The sequence below is a fragment of the Dryobates pubescens genome, chromosome 4, assembly GCF_014839835.1.
Source record: "Dryobates pubescens isolate bDryPub1 chromosome 4, bDryPub1.pri, whole genome shotgun sequence".
Taxonomy (NCBI): domain Eukaryota; kingdom Metazoa; phylum Chordata; class Aves; order Piciformes; family Picidae; genus Dryobates; species Dryobates pubescens.
This window is the reverse complement of record NC_071615.1, coordinates 32,215,008-32,233,497: the sequence shown is the minus strand read 5'-3', so window position 1 is coordinate 32,233,497 and position 18,490 is coordinate 32,215,008. Positions and strand designations below refer to the sequence as shown.

At 53.4% G+C, this 18,490-nt stretch overlaps 2 protein-coding genes across 2 annotated transcripts; one reads left to right on the top strand and one right to left on the bottom strand.

Annotated features, from left to right (window-relative positions):
• Window positions 1–285: 285 nt before the first annotated feature.
• FAM237B (family with sequence similarity 237 member B) lies at window positions 286–1,709 on the bottom strand. Its single transcript, XM_054180220.1, has 2 exons — window positions 1,325–1,709; window positions 286–311 (listed from the first exon to the last, which is right to left on the bottom strand). Exons 1-2 carry the CDS (start codon window positions 1,707–1,709, stop codon window positions 286–288), a joined length of 411 nt encoding a protein of 136 aa, XP_054036195.1.
• Window positions 1,710–6,424: 4,715 nt separating this feature from the next.
• GTPBP10 (GTP binding protein 10) lies at window positions 6,425–17,319 on the top strand. Its single transcript, XM_054161035.1, has 10 exons — window positions 6,425–6,557; window positions 7,673–7,866; window positions 7,945–8,036; window positions 8,843–8,987; window positions 11,179–11,252; window positions 12,260–12,312; window positions 13,364–13,471; window positions 14,134–14,211; window positions 15,553–15,676; window positions 16,356–17,319. Exons 1-10 carry the CDS (start codon window positions 6,525–6,527, stop codon window positions 16,571–16,573), a joined length of 1,119 nt encoding a protein of 372 aa, XP_054017010.1. The 5' UTR covers window positions 6,425–6,524; the 3' UTR covers window positions 16,574–17,319.
• Window positions 17,320–18,490: the final 1,171 nt, after the last annotated feature.

Genomic DNA, 18,490 nt, shown 5'->3' with positions numbered 1-18,490 from the left:
TGCCCTCCATGCAGGAGCCTGTGGGTTTGCAGGTGACATTGCTAGACAACAACATGACCACTGCTCAGACCTTGCTGGTAGAAAAATATTTTAATTAATCCATGCCTTGCCCAAGCAGTGCTGAAACACCAGGTGAGGAGGTGACCAGGGCTTCATCTGCAGAGAAGAAAGGCTGGAGCGCAGCAGTGGCTTTGCCTGAGCCCCTGCAGCATGTGCTGTACTTTTGTGCTGCTGCAGCTGGCTGCTGCCTTGCTGAGCTATCTTCCTTTTTTCTCCCCTTTTGGCCTAAAATGGGTTGGTGAAAGCAGAGCCTGCAAGATGAGGAAAGAGAGGTGGTTATTTCCCAAGCAGCATGGTTAGGAGTACTAGGGGTCAATGACAATCATGGAATGGTTTGGGTTGGGAAAGACCTTTAAGCTCATCCAGTTTAACCACTCTCTGACTCTGCCAAGGCTGGGGCTAAGCCATGGCCCTCAGCACCACATCTCTGCCTCTGGGAAACAGCTCCAGGGATGGGCATTCAGCCACCTCCCTGGGCAGCCTGTGCCAGGCTGTGAGAATCCTTTCAGTCAAGAAGTTTCTTCCCATTTCCAACCTAAACCTGGGGCAACCCGAGGCCATTTCCTCTCCTCCTGTCCCTTGTTCCTAGGGAGAAGAGACCAACCCCCACCTGGCTCCAGCCTCCTCTCAGGGAGTTGTGGAGAGCCAGAAGGTCTCTCTGTGTTCATTCTGGAAACCTGAACCATCTCACTGGGGCCTCAGAAAGGGTCAGTTTCTGAGGAGGAAGAGAGCCAGCAGGTCTGGGAGGTCAGGTTAATGAGATGTAGAGCACATCTGCTCCATGATCTCAGTTTGGACTCATCCCAGACCATGCTGGCCAGAATTTGTCACTGTTGGATGACTCACGGTGGCCACCAGACCACTTTGCTGTGTCAGGAGTCTGAATGGGAAGAGCAGAAGCCAAGTAGCCATGAATTTGAGCTTTCCCTGTCCCAGAGAGATGGAGTTGAGACTGAAGTTCAATTTGTTGTCCCTCAGATGCTCACAGTGATAAGCAGAGGGTGCATCACCCATGTCCACACACACCCAGCCACCCCTGGCAGCTTTTACCCTTTCTTCAATAAAGCTGCAGTACCCCAACTGCTTTTGACTCCTGCAGCAGGGAAGCAGCTCCCACTGCAAGAGGCAAACCCTTCTGGCCTCAAGTGGAGACAGGAGCCTGGTAGTTCCTAGACCGAGCTGTCTGAACAAGCAAGGAGGAGGATGGAGCAGAGGTTCAGGGCAATGTGAGGACCTAGCAGACTACAGCAGCTGCTGTGGTTACCTTCCAGACTTCTGTGTGAGTATGGGGAAGAATATCTGGGAGCCATTAGTTGTCTTCTGCCCATTCCATGGGACCTTGAGAGCACACAGTCTACGTACATGTCCCAGAAGTTCTGGGCTAAGTCATTGAAGAGTTCGTTGTGCTTGGGCTTGGGGGATTCCTTCAGGAACATCATGAAGTCCCAGAGATCCACCACTGTGTCTGCCACCTTGAGTTTCTTCATCTCCACCAGCCCCTGTGATGACACCTCCCAGCACTGATGGTCAATCTGCCCCAGGCTGGCTGGGATTTCTTTTGGGTAGTCTAGGTTGGCACAGACCCCAGTCAGCAGCAGCAGCACACAGCCCAGCTGGAGACACCACCTCCATTTCCATATGATCTCCATGCTCCAGGAGGATACCTGCAAGGAAGCATGTCAGATGAGAGTGGTTCTGCCAGCAGCTCTGAAGGACACCCCAAGTAAACCAGGAGGGTGAGCACAGGTGGGGCTGCAGCTGTGGCAAGAGCAGAAGAAGGTATCTCCTTTCTTCACTCTGGAGCAGATGACCTCTAAGGTGCCTTCCAACCCAAGCCATTGTATGATGATTATGGCTTAGAACAGCCAAGCTTTGGCCACAATTCTCTCTAGCACACATGCAGAGCACAGAAACTGTCTGGACAGCTGGAGATGGAAAGAGCAGGTAGAGAATGCTTGGACTTGATGATCTGAAAGCTCTTTTCCAACCAAAATGATTTTGTGATGTTGTGATTCCATGGAAGAGCAGTAATGATGGAGGCATGATGAGGACCTCAACATCAAGTGCCATGGAAAATGAAACATGAAGTGGAAAGCCAGCCAAAAAAAGGACAAGAGAGCACAGGAAGCATCCTGAAGATAAAGATGGCAGTCAGGACTCCCAGGCAGTGCCCCTCGTTTTGGTGCCCCCAGCCAAGCACTCCCACGCTCAACCCCAGGTTCCAACCCCTGTGCCAGCTGGGCATGGAAAATACAGCTGCAAAACACTGTCAGTGTTTGTGATGCAGGGCAATGCTTTGGCAGCTGTGCAGAGTTCACCAGGACCCTGGCCAGAACTGCAGCAGTGCTCCCCCACCCAGAGGATCTTCAGAAGCACAGAATGGGTTGGGCTGGAAGAGACCTCCAAGATTATCCAGTTCCAACCCCCCTGCCCCTAGAGGCACCTTCCACTTCAGGCACTAACAGTATGAAAGGTTAGCCTAGGATGTCTTCAGAGTGTTACCACACTGATGTCCACTCTGCAGTTCCAAGAGAGCCCAGAGCTAACCAACACATAGTGACCAGTGCAGAAGAAGAGAGTTGAGGTGACATCATGGAGTTTGCAGCTGTCCCAAGGTGGGTGAGGAAACAAGCCCTGTGAGCAGAGAGTTCTGGGTTGATTTGGGGTCCCTGAACTCCTGTGTTCCTTAAGCTCACCTTCAGGACTCCAGGGAACAGCACAGATACTCCCCAGGCTAGCCCCTGGGCAGGCAGCAGGAGCAGCCTGCCTCAGCAGCCTGCCTGCAGTGAAGTTCTGGGCTCCAGCAGACAAGCAGGGAGGGAAATGCTCCTCTCCTCTCTGCACTTCACTGGGCACCAGCATTCACAGCACTTCAGCTACAAAGGCGAGCAGCAGCCAGGAAGCCACCAACAGTTGGAGCTGTTTGGACTTCACAGAGCCACAGCAGCGTCTCAGTTGGAAAAGACTTTCAAGATCAGGAGTCCAACCACTCTGCAACTTGCATGTTTTACTCCAGCTGAAAACTAAAGTTTAAAGGTCCCTTTGAAGACCTCAAGCAGGAGCAGAGACTACAACAAGCCTCCCAGAGACTTTGACCTCCTGCCATTCAGTACAAGACAGAGGACTTTCACCAAAGAATAACTAAAGAGCCACAGGAGAAGTTCTACTTACAGTGTTTCTGTGAGGAGATGGGAAAGCAGGAGCCTTGAAACAACAGTGGTCAGCCACGTGGAGAGAAAGCAATCCCTGAGAGGGCTGCACGCTCCTGGCAGCTGCTGGATGCACAGGGATGACTCTGCCACTGGCACAGCAGCAGCAGCAAGGAGTCAGGTCAGTGGGAAAGGCAGGAGGGAGCTGTGGCAGCCCCACCTCTTTCTGCAGCATCAGCTGAGCCTGGGCTAGGGTCTCACCTGGAGACTGAGCTTGAGAGGGGGGGTGTGATTGGAGAGGGAAGGAGAGAGGCAGGGTGATGTGAGAGGGAGGAAAATACAGTGGAGAGAAAAGCCTTTGCTAGTCAGTAACAGGAAGGCTCTCAAGTCATAAACCTGGGTTAACATCTGCAGTCCTGCCTGCACACCAGAGCAGAGAGTCACAGAATCCATAGGACCATAGAATCACAGAATGACAGGATTGTTCCATTTGGAAAAGACCTCTAAGATCACTGAGCCCAGCCAGGACTGGACCCAGCACAGAGAGCATTTCAGAGCACTGGGAGCTGGAGGTACAGCCCATGACTGGCAGGCACAGCAGGCTCCACTTGTGTGGAAGCTCCACAGTTTCTCCCTATTTTTCCAAAACCTCCATAAAGTGCCAGAGAAGATTTCAATGCTGTTTTATTGGTCATGGAATCACATGGAATGGTTTGAGTTGGCAGAGCCCTTTAAGGTCATCCAGCCCAACCCTCCTCTAACTCTGCCGAGGCTGGGGCTAAGCCCTGGCCCTCAGCACCACATCTCTGCCTCTGGGAAACACCTCCAGGGATGGGCATTCAGCCACCTCCCTGGGCAGCCTGTGCCAGGCTGTCAGAACCCTTTCCTGCCCTGTTCCCTTTGTGCTGGACAGTTTGAATTCAGTGCTGCTGAAGATGTGACTCCTCACATCTTATCTCATCTTTTCTGTTGTTTTCTGTATGAGATGGCCAGAGTCAGGGCTGGGCTGGCCACTAGATGAGTGCCAGAGGAACCCCTCTGCTTCCCAAAGGGAAGAGAAAGGGAAGAAGAGAGAGAGAGAGTGATGGGGTGGGAAAGAAACTGAGCCATCTGCTTCTCCCTGCAGGTGCCACCTCTGACTTCCTGCCCACCAAGGTGGCCCACAAGATGTGGTAGTGCCCTTGGTCTTCAGCCCAGCCCTTGGCAGGAACTCTGCCCATCAGCTTCTCCCTGCTAGCAGCAGCACCTGGCTGTGCAAACCTGGCCTGAGCTGCAGAAGGTGCCTTGCTGAGCAGAGCCTGAGTTGGGCAGTGCCAGCAGTGAGTAGAACCAGCTCTGCTCCAGCTCATAGCAGGACAAATGCTCGTGCCATGGGCTTCTCTGAAGTCACAGCAGCACAGCCTGCCTTGGGCATAGGTGAGGAGGTCTGAGCCCTGCCTGCTCTGCAGATCAGACTGAGAAGCTCTTCCTGGAGTATGAACCATCAGTCTGGACAAAATGTTCTGCTGTTTGTCCTCTGAATCAGCAGGGAAACACAGAACAGCAAGGCCCTCCTGAGTGCCAGGGCAGAGCTCCCTGCCACCGCAGAAGGCTCTGCTCTGCCAGCCCCTCGTGCATTGCTCAGGCCCCACGTTCCAGGCAGGTGTGTTCTGTGCTCCCACCACTTCCAGGGAAGAGCTGTTTGGGAGCTGGATTCTGTAATGCCCAGAGGCATTCTTCTAATTCCCTGATGCAGTCCTTAATGAGCGGTGCAGCTCTGCTGTTCCTCTGGCAAATGAAAAGGGCTCCCTCCCTGTTGTTTACTCTGCTGATGTATTTATAGACAGCACAGCTGGCTGCCTGGGGCTGTTCTGAGGTAAACAAGCTGAGCCACCCCAAAAGATGTTTGTGCCAAGGCTCTTGAGCTGCCTGCTGATGCACAAAGCCCTCTCGGCCCCTCTGCACTCAGGCCTGAGCTCGGCTTCAGAGCAGTTAATTAGACAATTAATTAGTCACTGTATCACTGGATCCCAGACTGCTTTGGGTTGGAAAGGACCTCAAAGATCATCCAGGTCCAACCCGCTGCCATGGACAGGGACACCTCCCACCAGCCCAGCTTGCTCACGGCCTCATCCAACCTGGCCTTGAATACTGCCAGGCTTGGAGCCTCCATAGCTTCTCTGGGCAACCTGTCCCAGTGCCTCACCACCCTCCTGGGCAAGAATTGCTTCCTCATGGCTCATTTCAATCCAGCTTTGTCCAGTCTGAAGCCATTGCCTCTCATCCTGTCACTTCAGGACTTTTGACAAAGTCCTTCCCCAGCTCTCCTGGAGCCCCTTCAGGTACTGGAAGGCTGCTCTAAAGTCTCCCTGCAGCCTTCTCTTCTCCAGGCTGAACAGCCCCAACTCTCTCAGTCTATCCCCATAGAGGAGGTTCTCCAGCCCTTGGACCACCTTGGTGGCCACCTCTGGCCCTGCTCTAACAGCTCATTGTCCTTCTTGTGTTGGGGGCTCCAGAGCTGGCCCCAGCATTGTTGGGGTCTCAGCAGAGGGAGAGGACCCAAATGAGATGTCTCTAGGGCCTTAACCAGTGATACAAATACCTCCCTACTTTGAATGGCATATTGTGAGGTACTGTGTGCTCCTAAGGCTGTCATTACCGGATGTCACCTGTATGCTTCTGCTGATTTTATTACAAAGTACCAACTGAGATCATCCTAAGCCAAGCCCTTTAAGCTGGCATTTTCCCTTTCAGCCTTATTCATGGCTTTAAAGGATCTTACTGCAGGAAAGCCAGCAACAGATGCTGCACGTACCCAGCACACAGAGCAAGCTGATGGGGACTGCTGCAAGAGTGGTCAGGGATTGGCACGGGCTGCCCAAACAGCAGTCCCCATCCCTGGAGGTGTTCCGGAAGCGTGTGCCCATGGCACCTGGGGACATGGTGTAGTGGCCATGGTTACACTGGATGATCGTAGAGGGCTTTTCCACCCGAAACAACTCTACGGTTCTGTGAGCTCTCAGGAACAACTTCGGCAGGCCGCAGCGGGGCGAGGCCGAGAGGCGGCGCCAGCTCCGGGGCGGCCGGGCCGCGCTTGCGCGCTGCGGCCACACGGGGGCGCCCCGCGCCGCCCCGCCCGGCATGGCGGCCCCCGGCAGCGCCGCGCTTCGGCTGCCGCTTCCGTGCCCTGCGCCTTCGCTCGGACGGTAGCCATCGCCCGGGGACCGAACCAGCCCGGCGCCTTGCCTTGTCCTCCCCGGACGCCCTCTGAGGCCCGGGCGCTGCGCTCCAGGGCCCGCCGCCGCCCGCCTGTTCCCCTGGGCCGCGGCCGGCGGCATGGTGCGGTGCGGCGGGGCCGTGCTGCGGAAGGTCAGTAGCCGGCCCGGGCGGGCATGGGGCCCCTGTGCCCGCGGCCCCACGCGGCGAGGGCTGGCGAGGGGCGGCGAGGGAAGGGCTGGCGAGGGGCTGCTCTCCGCGGCCCCGGGGACCCCCGCGCCGCCCGGGCACTGTCGGCGGGAACCGGCCTGGCAGCAGGGCTGGGCGCGCAGGGCAGGGGACACCGTGGCGGACGGACGCGTGGTTCCCGGGGCGCTGGAACCCGGGGCATGGGCAGGGCCCTATCCACTCATCTGCCTGGGATGGGCTGTGAGATAGAACCACGGTTTGGTTGGGTTGGAAAAGCCCTTAAAGCTCACCCAGCCCAACCCTTCTCTAACTGCCAAGGCAGGGGCTAAGCCATGGCCCTCAGCACCACATCTCTGCCTCTTGGAAACACTTCCAGGGATGGGGATTCAGCCACCTCCCTGGGCAGCCTGTGAGGACCCTTTCAGTCAAGAACTTTCTTCTGATGTCTCCAATATAAACCTGCCCTGGGGTCACTTGAGGCCATTTCCTCTCCTCCTGTCCCTTGTTCCTAGGGAGAAGAGGCTAACCACCTGGCTCCAGCCTGTAGCCCTAGGTCCCTCAGCTGCTCCTTCCCAGCCCTGTTCTCCAGACCCTTCCCCAGCTTCCTTGCCCTTCTCTGGACCTGCTCCAGCCCCTCAGTATCTTTCTTGGAGTGAGGGCCCAAAACTGAGCCCAGCACTCCAGGTGTGGCCTCCCCAGTGCTGAGTGCAAGACAACAATCCCTGCCTTGCTCCTGCTGGCCACAACATTGCTGATCCAGGCCAGGATGCTGGTGGCCTTCTTGGCCACCTGGGGCACAGCCTGGCTCATCTTCAGCTGCTGTGACCAAGCACCCCCAGGTCTTTCTGGGCTGGGCACTTTCCAGCCACTTTTTCCCCAGCCTGGAGCTTTGCAGGGGGTGTCCCTGCTGGGGCATACCCATCAAACATTTGTCCTGTTCAGTGTCTCAGGAGTGTCAGGTGTCTGTGTCCGAAGGTTCGTTACTGGCCTCGGAGAGGAAACGTCTGCCCGAGGCTTGTTTAGGCAGGCTGTGTGTAAGGCTCGGGGGCGCAGTTACGACAGGAGAGTTGTTGTGTCAGTACGGCAGCTTCATCGATGGCCTGCGGCTCTACGTCCGAGGAGGAGCAGGGGGCATGGGCTACCCTCGCCTGGGGGGAGAAGGAGGCAGAGGTGGTGATGTCTGGCTCATCGCTCAGGAGAGAGTTACCCTGAAGAGCATAAGGGACAGATACCCTCACAAGAGGTTTGTGGCTGGGACAGGAGCCAACAGCAGGTAAGGGTCTTGCTGAAGCTCTCTCTACACCCTGTCCACCGACACTCTTGTTACTGAGCCTGGTTCAATTTCTCCCAGTGTCAGAGCGCTGAAAGGTGAAAAAGGAAAGGACTGTGAGGTTCACGTGCCCCTGGGAGTCTCACTGCTCTCTGATGATGGCAAGCAGATTGGTAAGAACTTTTGGATTGTTTGATCTATCTAGTTGATGCTGCTGGGTTTCTTGATGGCATCTGGCAAGCTTCTAACACCATTGGGATATTTTAATGTTAGATGTCTCATAAAATGTGTGTTGTGTCCCTTTGTTTGGACAAAGAGTTGACAGAAAGTGAGGTGGAGAAATAGCTGGAAAAGGAAGGAGGCCTCCTAGGAACGAGCAGTGGTGAGCTTGTGTCAGTGTGCAGCAGAGGGAAAACTGCCCTTGCAGAGCAGTGGTCAGGGCTGGCAGCCAGGCTGCTCCTCCATGGAATCATCAATGGCCTCAGATAAATTGGATGTCCATACACCCAGGGAAGCATCCCTGGAATGCTGCCTGGTTATGACAGCTCAACAGGTAAAATCCCTTCTGAGCAGCAGCATCTCAGGTCATCTGCAGTAGTTGCTGCTTTTCACTGGTTCTCAGAGTGTCCAAAGGTGTCCTTGCACTCTAACCCTAAGGGAGATGCTGTGGCCTGCATCTTACACAAAATCATCTGGCCCATATGTCCAGCAGAGCTGCGGTGTTCGAGGGTTCAGAACAACCACCCTGGCCATACCCTGGCTGCCTGTACTCAGCACTCCTCTTGCAGTGACTGACCAAGTGACAGAGGGCTGCCATTGCTCTCCTTTGTCTCCAGAGGAGAAGTGCTGTGACCTGAGGACACAGGTTTTGCAAGAGAGCTTGCAGGAGATTCTCTCTTCATCTGAGACAGGTTTCAGAGGGAAACCCCAGCTGAGCTGTGCAGGGAACTCCCTTTTATCACTGCTTGTTTGTTTTCAGGAGAGCTTAATGCAGCAGGGGAGAGATTCTTGGCAGCTCGTGGGGGTCTTGGGGGCTCTCTGGCCACAAACTTTGTGCCCTGCAAAGGGCAGAGGAGAATTGTTTGCCTGGATTTGAAGCTCATAGCAGATGTTGGCCTGGTTGGGTGAGTACTGCAGTGTCAGCTGACACTGGAAAGCAAAGCAGCAAGCTTCAGATGGGGTTTCAAAGCAATGTGGGTTTGGAGGGTGAGCATTGCACTGCCACTAACCTATCTTGCACATCAGCTGGAGTGTAACATTGTGAAAGCTGGGAAGCGCTGGGTATGGTGTTGAGGCAGCTTGTAATGCATCAGCAGCATGTCCCAGCACAAGGACATGGAACTGCTAGAGCAAGGCCAGAGGAGGCCACCAAGATGATCTGAGGGCTGGAGCAGCTCTGCTGTGGGGACAGGCTGAGAGAGTAGGGATTCTTCAGCCTGGAGAAGAAAAGGCTGCAGGGACACCTCAGAACAGCCTTCCAGCATTTGAAGGTTACTCCAAGAGAGCTATAAACATTAATAAGATGCCCTCTGGGGCTGCTCTTCTCCAGGCTCAGCAGCCCCAGGTGTCTTGGCCTTTCCTTCTCACACAGATGTTCCAGGCCCTTCAGCATCCTCATAGCTTCTGTTGGACTCTCTCCAATGGTTCCCTGTCCCACTTGAACTGGGGAGCCCAGAACTGGACCCAGCACTCAAGGTGAGGCCTCACCAGGGCAGAGTAGAGGGGGAGGAGAACCTCTCTTGACCTGCTGGCCACACTCTTCTCAGTGCACTCCAGGATACCATTGGCCTTCTTGGCCATGAGGACACATTGCTGTCCTGTGGAGAATTTATTGTCCCCAGGACTCCAAGGTCCTTCTCCAGTGGTTTTCTTTATACCGGATTTGTCTCAAGTTGCATAATGGCAGGGGGTTGGAACCAGATGATCCTCAATGTCCCTTCCAACCCAAACCATCATCTGAGTCTGATCCATGAATGTTCAGGTGGCCATCAGAAGTTACAGGACAGAGAATTTTGGTCTTCATGTGGGGTGTTTATGTGGCACTGCTGCTGCTTTCATCTTGAGCCTGGCTGCTACTTTAGCTGATGGCTGCCTCTAGAGTGGACACAAAGTCTCATTAGTAGTAAGGATCAATCATTCATTAAGGAGCATGCTATTTTCTTGTGGAGAGCATCAAACAGCCTCTGATAGCTTGTGCTGGACTTTGATCTCTTTGTGTCCTCAGTAGATCTGCAAGTGGTTTGCTGTCAGAGCAGGTGACAAAGCCCCCAGAGCTGAGAGAGGCCCATCAGGGCTGGGTACAGGCTGTGATGTGCAGGTTGAATGTAAACTTCAAAGCCCAGCTTGTACCTCAGCAGAAAAAAAGCACCCACTTGAGGAGATGACCAGAGTAACCTTCCAGAGTGTCTTCAAGGCCAGAATGCATTAAAGCTGCCCTGAAGAGCTCTGTTGTTGTCACAGGAGTCCTTGTGGCTCATCCTTGTTTAAGATACCCCCAAATATACTCCCTTTGTAAGCCCCTTAATGCGGTGCTGGGTTTGTTTTTCATTAGCTGTTAGGAGCTGTCCCCATTCACTGGGGACATGATTCACTGGGAAGGGGGAGCCTGTGGCTTTCTGGGTGCCATGTCCCTTTGTGTCTGTCACCAATAGTCAGCTGCACAGCTTGCTTTGATCCCTGCTGCACAGCAGTGATCTGCTTGTGTCACAAGAACTACTTGTGAGTTGGGCTGGAACACAAGGAGTAAGGGCTGGAATGGTAGAACCATAGAATGGCTTGGGTTGGAAGGGACTTGAAAGCTCATCCAGTTCCAGCCCTCTGCCATAGGCAGGGACACCTCCCCCTAGACCAGGCTGCTCAAGGCCCCATCCACCCTGGCTGTGAGCATCTCTCTGCTCTGCTGAGTCCCCACATGGAGTCCTGTGTCCAGCTGTGGAGTCCTTAGCACCAGAATGACATGGAACTGTTGGAGCAGGTCCAGAGGAGGCCACCAAGATGATCAGGGCTGGAGCAGCTCTGCTATGGGGACACACTGGGAGAGTTGGGGCTGTTCAGCCTGGAGAAGGCTCCAGGAAGACCTTAGAGCAGCCTGCCAGGGCTTGAAGCGGGCTACAGTAGAGCTGGGGAGGAACTTGTGACAAGGGCTTGCAGTGACAGGATGAGGGGGGATGGCTCCAAACTGGAAGCTGAATTGAGATGAGCCACAAGGAAGCAAAAACAAAGTCAAATCACCAAACAAAATCCATTCTAGCTCCAGGCAGGAGCAGAGCAATCACCTCTGTTTGTTCCCTTTGTGAATCCTGCCTTTCTTCCTAGGTTTCCCAATGCAGGAAAGTCGTCCCTGCTGAGCAAGATGTCTCATGCCAAGCCCCAGGTCGCCAGCTACCCATGTAAGTGCATCCTGGCTCTGGGAGCAGCTCCACTTCCCAGGAGCAAGGAGGCTGTCTCTGGCCTGCTGTGTGATGAGCAGGGGATCACCATGTAGCCAGCCACAACTCACACAGATTGTTAAGCACAAGACGTGATTCAGTGTCCACTTCCTTCAGTCCCTCAGCTGTCGAGTACAGGCCCACAGGGTACTGCTGCTGCAGGCTCTGCTTCACCCTTCTCTTGGCCCCAGCCCCTTGTGTTGCAGCTGGGACTCCGTGCAGTGTGGTGTCCTCAGTCTGTTGCCCACACCCCAGCCAGTGCTTTGCAGAGAGCTCCCTGTGCTTTGGAAACAGCTCCTACCCTGCAGCAGAGAGATTGGGGTGGAACTGTCCATTGAAAATCACCAGGTTGGGCTATTTTCTGTCAGGAAATGAGGATCAGCCAACCTGCTCCTGCTTTGAGTGCAGAGCATGGGGACAGGTACTGAGAGCTGTTGGCCTTTGTGCACCTCTCCTGGTCCTCTGCAGCCTTTTTCCATACTCTGGATAATCCTTTTAGTGTCTGAAACTTCTCTAGCTCCTCTGTTCACCCAGCTTCCTGGCCTGGATCAGCAATGGTGTGGCCAGCAGGAGCAAGGCAGGGACTGTCCCCCTGGACTCAGTACTCAACAAGCTGTGGTGAAGCCACACCTTGAGTGCTGGGTTCAGGTTTGGGGCCCTCACTCCAAGAGAGACATTGAGGTCTTTTCCAACCAAAACTATTCCATGATTCTGTGCTTTTCTTGGGCTGATGGGAAGAGAAGTGCACAGAGTGCCATGATCTGGTGAACCCTTGGCTCTTTGAGTAGCCTCATTTTGTTCTCTCATTTGGCCTTTCTTTATTCCTTTTCCATTAATTCTTAGCATCCCATTGCCCTGTCTTTGCCCTGCACATTTGTTTCACTGAAGCTGAAGTGAGAAAGCCTGTTCTGCAGCAGGAGCACTGATTGCAGTGTGGCTAACAGTGTGCTTTTCCTTCCCTTGCACAGTTACAACAGTGCAGCCTGAGCTGGGCAAGCTGATGTATGCAGACTACAAGCAGGTGGGTGTGGAAGTTCCTGCTGGCTGGCTGTGCAGGTCTGGTGCAAGGGCTTTTTGTCCTGCTTGGTAGAATTCCAGAAAGACAAAAGGAGTTTGTGGGGTTTTTTTCCCACACTGTACCTGCTGCAGACACAGCAAATGAGGTTGCATGGAGCCAAGGAAAGCTGTGGAGAAAGAGCTGTGTTCATGAAGTCACCAGAGGAGAACTTCCTAGCCAAATGCAGCAGTGTGGCATTGAGCTGTCTTCAGAGCACCTCAGGAAATGGGTTCTCATCTGCTCTTGTCTCCCCGCTCTGGTTCTAGTCATAGAATCACAGAATCATTTTGGTGGGAAAGACCTCTAAGATCATCAAGTCCAACCATGAGCCCAGCACTGCTAAGTCACCACCAAATCCTGTCCCTCAGCACCACATCTACACAACTTTTGAAACCCTTCCAGGAATGGGGACTCCACCAGTGTCCTGGGCAGCCTGGGCCAGGCTTAGACAGCCCTTTTGGGGAAAGAAATGTTCCTTATGTCCAACCTGAACCTCCCATGGTGCAAGTTGAGAACTCCTATCAAGAGGGACAGGGAACAACTGGAGAGAATACAGTGGAGGCTGCAAAGCTGCTGAGGGGCCTGGAGCATCTCTGTGAGGAGCAAAGGCTGAGAGCCCTGGGGCTGTTGAGCCTGGAGAAGAGCAGCCCCAGAGGGGATCTGATCAATGCTCTGCAAGAGCTAAAGGGTGGGGGGCAGGAGGATGGGGCTGGGCTCTTGTCAGTGACAAGACAAGGGGCAAGGGGTACAAATAGGAACCCAGGAGGTTCCATCTGAACTTCTTTGGTGTGAGGGTGCTGGAGGCCTGGAGCAGGCTGCCCAGAGAGCTTGTGGAGCTTCCTTGTCTGGAGAACTTCCAAATGCCCCTGGCCCTTGTGGTCCTGTGCAGGCTGCTGTGGGTGCCCTGCTTTAGCAGGGGATCAGACTGGATACTCTCCAGAGCTCCCTTCCAGCCCCTGCATGCTGGGATTGTGTGGCTGGTTTCTCATCCCTGTTTCCTGTTGGTTTGCCCCAGATTTTGGTGGCTGATCTGCCAGGCCTGATCGAAGGCGCACACGCAAACAAAGGGATGGGCCACAAGTTCCTGAAGCACGTTGAGAGAACCAAGCAGCTGCTCCTGGTGGTAAGTGCAGCAGAGGTGGGGCATGCTGGAAGCAGAGGCAGTGCAGGACATGCAGGCAGGGTTTGTAAATTGGGTGTCTGTAGTAACTAGAGCTGTAACCCTGTGACCGGCACGGCATGCTCCCACAGCTGGTGGCAAATTCAACCCTTAAACAGAGTTTGTCATCAGCCTCTCATTAATTTGGAGCAGGGAAGCAGTTAAAGCAGGAGCTGGTGAGGTTTTCATGCTTCTGTTCTGTGAGAACCCCTTAAGAAAGATGTTTGAAGATCAGAGCTTTGAGAAACAGCCAGTTTGTGCTGCCAGGGTCTCTGGTGTTCCTCTGGTGTGTAGTGGTCCTCTGTCTCTTGCCCAGGAGTGAGGGACATGTACATTGGTGTTCTACTGCAAAGCAGCTGATGGACAATACCTTCACAGATTGGTTTGGTTTGAGTTGCAAGAGACCTTCAAGATCACCCAGTTCCAACCCCCTGCCATGGACAGGGACACTTCCCACCAGCCCAGCTTGCTCAAGGCCTCATCCAACCTGGCCTTGAACACCTCCAGGGAGGGGGCATCCACAGCCTTCCTGGGCAACCTGTCCCAGTGCCTCCCCACCCTCGCTGTCAAGAGTTTCTTTCACAGATGCCACTGCCACAAAGCTTCCTTCTGTGTCACCTTTTCAGGTTGATGTCTCTGGATTTCAGCTGTCTATCAGTGCTCCCTTCAGGACAGCCTTTGAAACTGTTCTGCTGCTAACAAAGGTAACTTCTCATCCTCACAGCTGACAGGTGGAGTTGTGTTGAGCCAAGGAGGAGGCTCAGTAAGAACTCTTACAAGTTGGTGTGTTACAATCTAAGGATGCTTGACAAGCTTAGGGTTCACAGATTCATCAGATAGTTTTGGTTGGGAGGGACCTTGAAGATCATGTAGTTCCAAACCCCTGCCATGGGCAGGGACACTTCCCACTAGAGCAGATTTTATGGGTCAGAATTGAGCAGCATTTTTACCCTGAAATATCTGTGTTTGAGTCAAAAAAGCAGTGGTTCAACATCAGCCTGGAGCAGCTGAGTGACTCTCGGGCATGAAGCAATCAGACAACTGAGGAGAAGTAAAACTGAAGCAGCACTGATCATGATGTCATAGAATCAGAGAATTGTTTGGGTTGAAAAAGCCCTCTGAGATCATCCAGTCCAAGCAGCAACCCAACACCACCATGGCCACTAAGCCATGTCCCCAAGTGCCATGGCCACACGGTTCTGGAACACCTCCAGGCATCATGACTGCACCACCTCCCTGGGCAGCCTGTGCCAACCCCTGACCACTCTTGTGGAAAAGACAATTTTCCTGGTTTTCCAACCTAACCCTCCCCTGGTGCAACCTGAGGCCATTTCCTCTTGTTCTGTCTCCTGTTCACAGGGAGAAGAGCCCAACCCCCACCTGGCTCCAGCCTCCTTTCAGGGAGCTGTAGAGAGCAATGAGGTCTCCCCTCAGCCTCCTCTTCTCCACACTAAACACCCCCAGCTCCCTCAGCTGCTCCTCACCAGCCCTGTTCTCCAGACCCTTCCCCAGCTTCCTTGCCCTTCTCTGGACCTTCTACAGCGACTCAATGTCCTTCTTGGGGTGAGGGCCCCAAAACTGAACCCAGCACTCCAGGTGTGGCCTCCCCAGTTCTGACTGCAGGGAGACAATCCCTGCTGGCCACACCATTGCTGATCCAGGCCAGGATGCTGGTGGCCTTCTTGGCCACCTGGGCACAGCCTGGCTCATCTCCAGCTGCTCTCACCCAGGTCTTTCTCTGCTGGGCACTTTCCAGGCCCTCTGCCCCCAGCCTGGAGCCTTCATGCGGTTGTTGTGAGCCAAGTGCATGACCAGCCCTTGGCCTTGTTGACTTTCATCCCACTGGCCTCAGTCCATGGGTGCAGCCTGGCCAGGTCCCTCTGCAGAGCCTTCCTGCCCTCCAGCAGACCAGCAGTGCCTGCAGCTTGGTGTCATCTGCAAACTGACTGAGGGAGCCTCAATCCCCTCACCCAGGTGGTTAATAAAGACCCTGAAGAGAAGTTGTTAACCCTCAGGTCCTTAAGGCACATTTTGTTCTCTCTCAGGAGCTGGAGCTGTACAAGGAGGAGCTTCTAAGTAAGCCTGCACTTCTCGCCATTAATAAAATGGATTTGCCTGATGCCAGGGAGAATCTGAGTGAACTTCTGAAGCAGCTGCAGCACCCTCACGGTGAGTCAGCTTCTCACAGGCACCTCTGGCAGCAGTGGTGCTGGGATGGCAGCAGGGAGCTCTGGAGATGCTTAAATCTGAAGCTGGTTGTTAAATGTTTTATTTGAACCTGTGCTTCCTGCATTTAGAGCTCTGGGGGAGTACATTTGCAGTGCTGGCATCACTTGTGGGAAGTATTTTAATAGGCATAGCCCTGAAGATCCTGCCCAGCTGTGATCTGGGAGAGCCAATAGCCGGTCAGCTAACAGGAACTCCATGAAGTTCTCATGGACGCTGATGTGGACAGTTTGTTATGGCTCTTTGTCAAAGCACAGCCCTAGGCTTCAGTTTTGCTCTTACATTGGAGGCAATTTCATCTTTCCTGAAGAGTGACGAGCCAGGGGGGCTTGAATCCACCCCCCACATTCTACAGCTTGGAGTTTTTTGATACCCATTTCAGAGGAAGGGCACAGAATCTGTTCCTGAGAGCCTGAGCCTGGTGTCAGTGCCGTGTTAGTGCTTCTCTTCTTAGACTGTAGCTGTTTTCAAGATGAATTATGAACAAGCTCTCCTCTGTTAGCTGGAGTTCTACATACATTGCTGTCACTTCTGAACCTTTCTGGGTGGATTTGCTGGGCTCTGCAGTGACCCAGCCTTGAGTGCTTGTGCTGACTCTTTGGTACAATTGTTTTTTTCTCAGACTTCTCACACCTACTGGAGGAAGAAATGATTCCTGCAAAGCCTCTGGAATTCAAGAATATAATTCCTATATCCACCTACACTGGAGAAGGCATTGAGGAGCTGAAAGCCTGTATCAGGAGTGCCATAGATGAAGAAGCAGAGAAAGAGAATGAGGAATATCGGAAGAAGCAGCTGCAGCTCCTCCAGCCCTCAGCAGGGCAGGGGGATAGAAGGTAGCAGCGCTGCTGGCTGGACCCACTACAGCTTCCTGATCTCAGTATGGACAGAGAGCCACAGGCTGGGGCAGCTTGGAGGGGCCTTCAAGATAGCCAATGCCAGCCCCCTGCCACCATCAGGAGCACCTCCCACTGGGCCAGCTTGTTCAAGGTCCTGTTTAGCCTAGCCTTGAACACCTCCAGGGAGGGGGCATGCACAACTTCCCTGCACATGAAGCCCTTGCTGTGCAGCCCTGCCATTTAATTTTTGCTCCCTCTACCTGTCTCTCTGCTAAGCTCTGTTGTGTTGATGTCTCTCCGCACTTGGGTCCAGCACAGTGGGGAAAAGAACAGATGTTTCTCTTCGATGTTGGCAACCAACTCAGCAGTTGAAAGACCGGAACATGCCCAGCACAAAGCGCTGCTCATAACTGACACTTCCTGGAATGTTTTGGTGGGGTTTTTTTTCCAGGTGAGGTGAATGGAAGGAAAATGTCCTTCACAGGTAGGGAAGGGGCAAGTTCAACCACTCTGCATCTTCTGCCACGGGCATCAGAAGCACAGCAGTGGCAGCAGCTCCTTTTGGGGGAACAGGCTGGCTGTTTTCCACATTTCTGGGAACAGTTCATGTTCCAGCTCTTGTATTTTAAGGAAGCAGATTGACACTTTCCTTGCTAAATTAGGAGTCTTTTGTACAGGACATTTCTGTTCCAAAGCTATTAAACTGATTTCAAAGCAAAAAGAGACTGAATACATCAAAGGCTTCTCAGTTTGGGCTGGTTTTGTGTTGTAAGTGTGCTTCTCAAACCCTGCCTCTCCAGATGCTTTTAAAGCAGCCGCTGGAAAGAAAGGTCTGAAAGATCCTCATCATCCAATTCTTCTGTCATTAGTGTTGGGTCTTGTTCTGAATTTCCTCATTCCTCTTCTTTTCTTTCTCATTCTGATTTTCCTCCAAGTTTCCTGCCTTTGGGGCTTAAGTGTTTTCATCAAAGCTAAGTATGGGCCATCAGCACTTTTTGATGCTCCGTTTGTTTCATAGTTGAACAATAATTGTTTGGGGTTTTTTGGTCAGACTTCAGGAACACTAATCTTAATCTGATATGGGATGGGGGGGAAGTTTGAAACGAGACAGCATGTCTTTATTTCAGCTGTGTGAAGTTATATGAGCTTCAGCGATGAATGGAAAAATGACCGAATCACAGAGTGATGGGGTTGGAAGGGACCTCTGGAGATCCTCCAGCCCAACATCCCTGCCAAGGCAGGGTCACCTAGAGCGGGTCACACAGGAACATGTCCAGGTGGGTTTTGAAAGTCTCCAGAGATGGAGACTTTACCTTTCTGGGCAGCCTCCTCCATGCTCTGCCAGCCTTAAATTCAATAAGCTCCTCCTCATGTTCAGATGGAACTTCTGATGCTCCAGTTTGTGCCCAAAATGAGTAACGCTCAACAGGCTTCAGAGATGTAGCTTGCAGGAGTGAGCTGGCCTCTGTGCTTGGGAATTGTTGGACGATTGGCTAAGGTGCTTCACAATGATAAGCCTTAGGGCCCTGGGCTTGGGAGGGGACAGATGGCCTGTGGATGACTGGGATGGCCTTGGATGCCCTTGCTAGTTACACTGAATACCCGGGAACAGCACCATCGCATTGTCCAGAGGAAAGGCTTTAATTCCAGTAAGTAAGTAAGTAAGTTAACTGCACTTAAGTAAGTAAGTTAACTGCAGGGGTGGGGAGCGGGAGGCGGTGTCACACCTGGGGAGCACCGAAGGCTCTCAAAGGTAACGGAAAGCATCGGGACAGGGGATTTCTGCCTTCCCGTGAGGCGTGGGGAGGGGCAAGGTCCCTCCCTGGCTTTGGTACTGTTTGGTACATAAGACGCAGCTCAGGTCCTGGAAGGTGCCTTAGCTGCGGGACGTCATCGCCCTGGAAGCATGCAAACGGCT

Coding starts and splice junctions, on each gene's coding strand:
- FAM237B (XM_054180220.1), bottom strand. CDS start 1,709: ATGGAGATCATATGGAAATGGAGGTGGTGTCTCCAGCTGGGCTGTGTG. Junction 312..1,324: donor CTCACACAGAAGTCTGGAAG/GTAACCACAGCA, acceptor CTCATCTTGCAG/GCTCTGCTTTCACCAACCCA.
- GTPBP10 (XM_054161035.1), top strand. CDS start 6,525: ATGGTGCGGTGCGGCGGGGCCGTGCTGCGGAAG. Junction 7,867..7,944: donor GGGACAGGAGCCAACAGCAG/GTAAGGGTCTTG, acceptor AATTTCTCCCAG/TGTCAGAGCGCTGAAAGGTG. Junction 13,472..14,133: donor CCAAGCAGCTGCTCCTGGTG/GTAAGTGCAGCA, acceptor TCACCTTTTCAG/GTTGATGTCTCTGGATTTCA.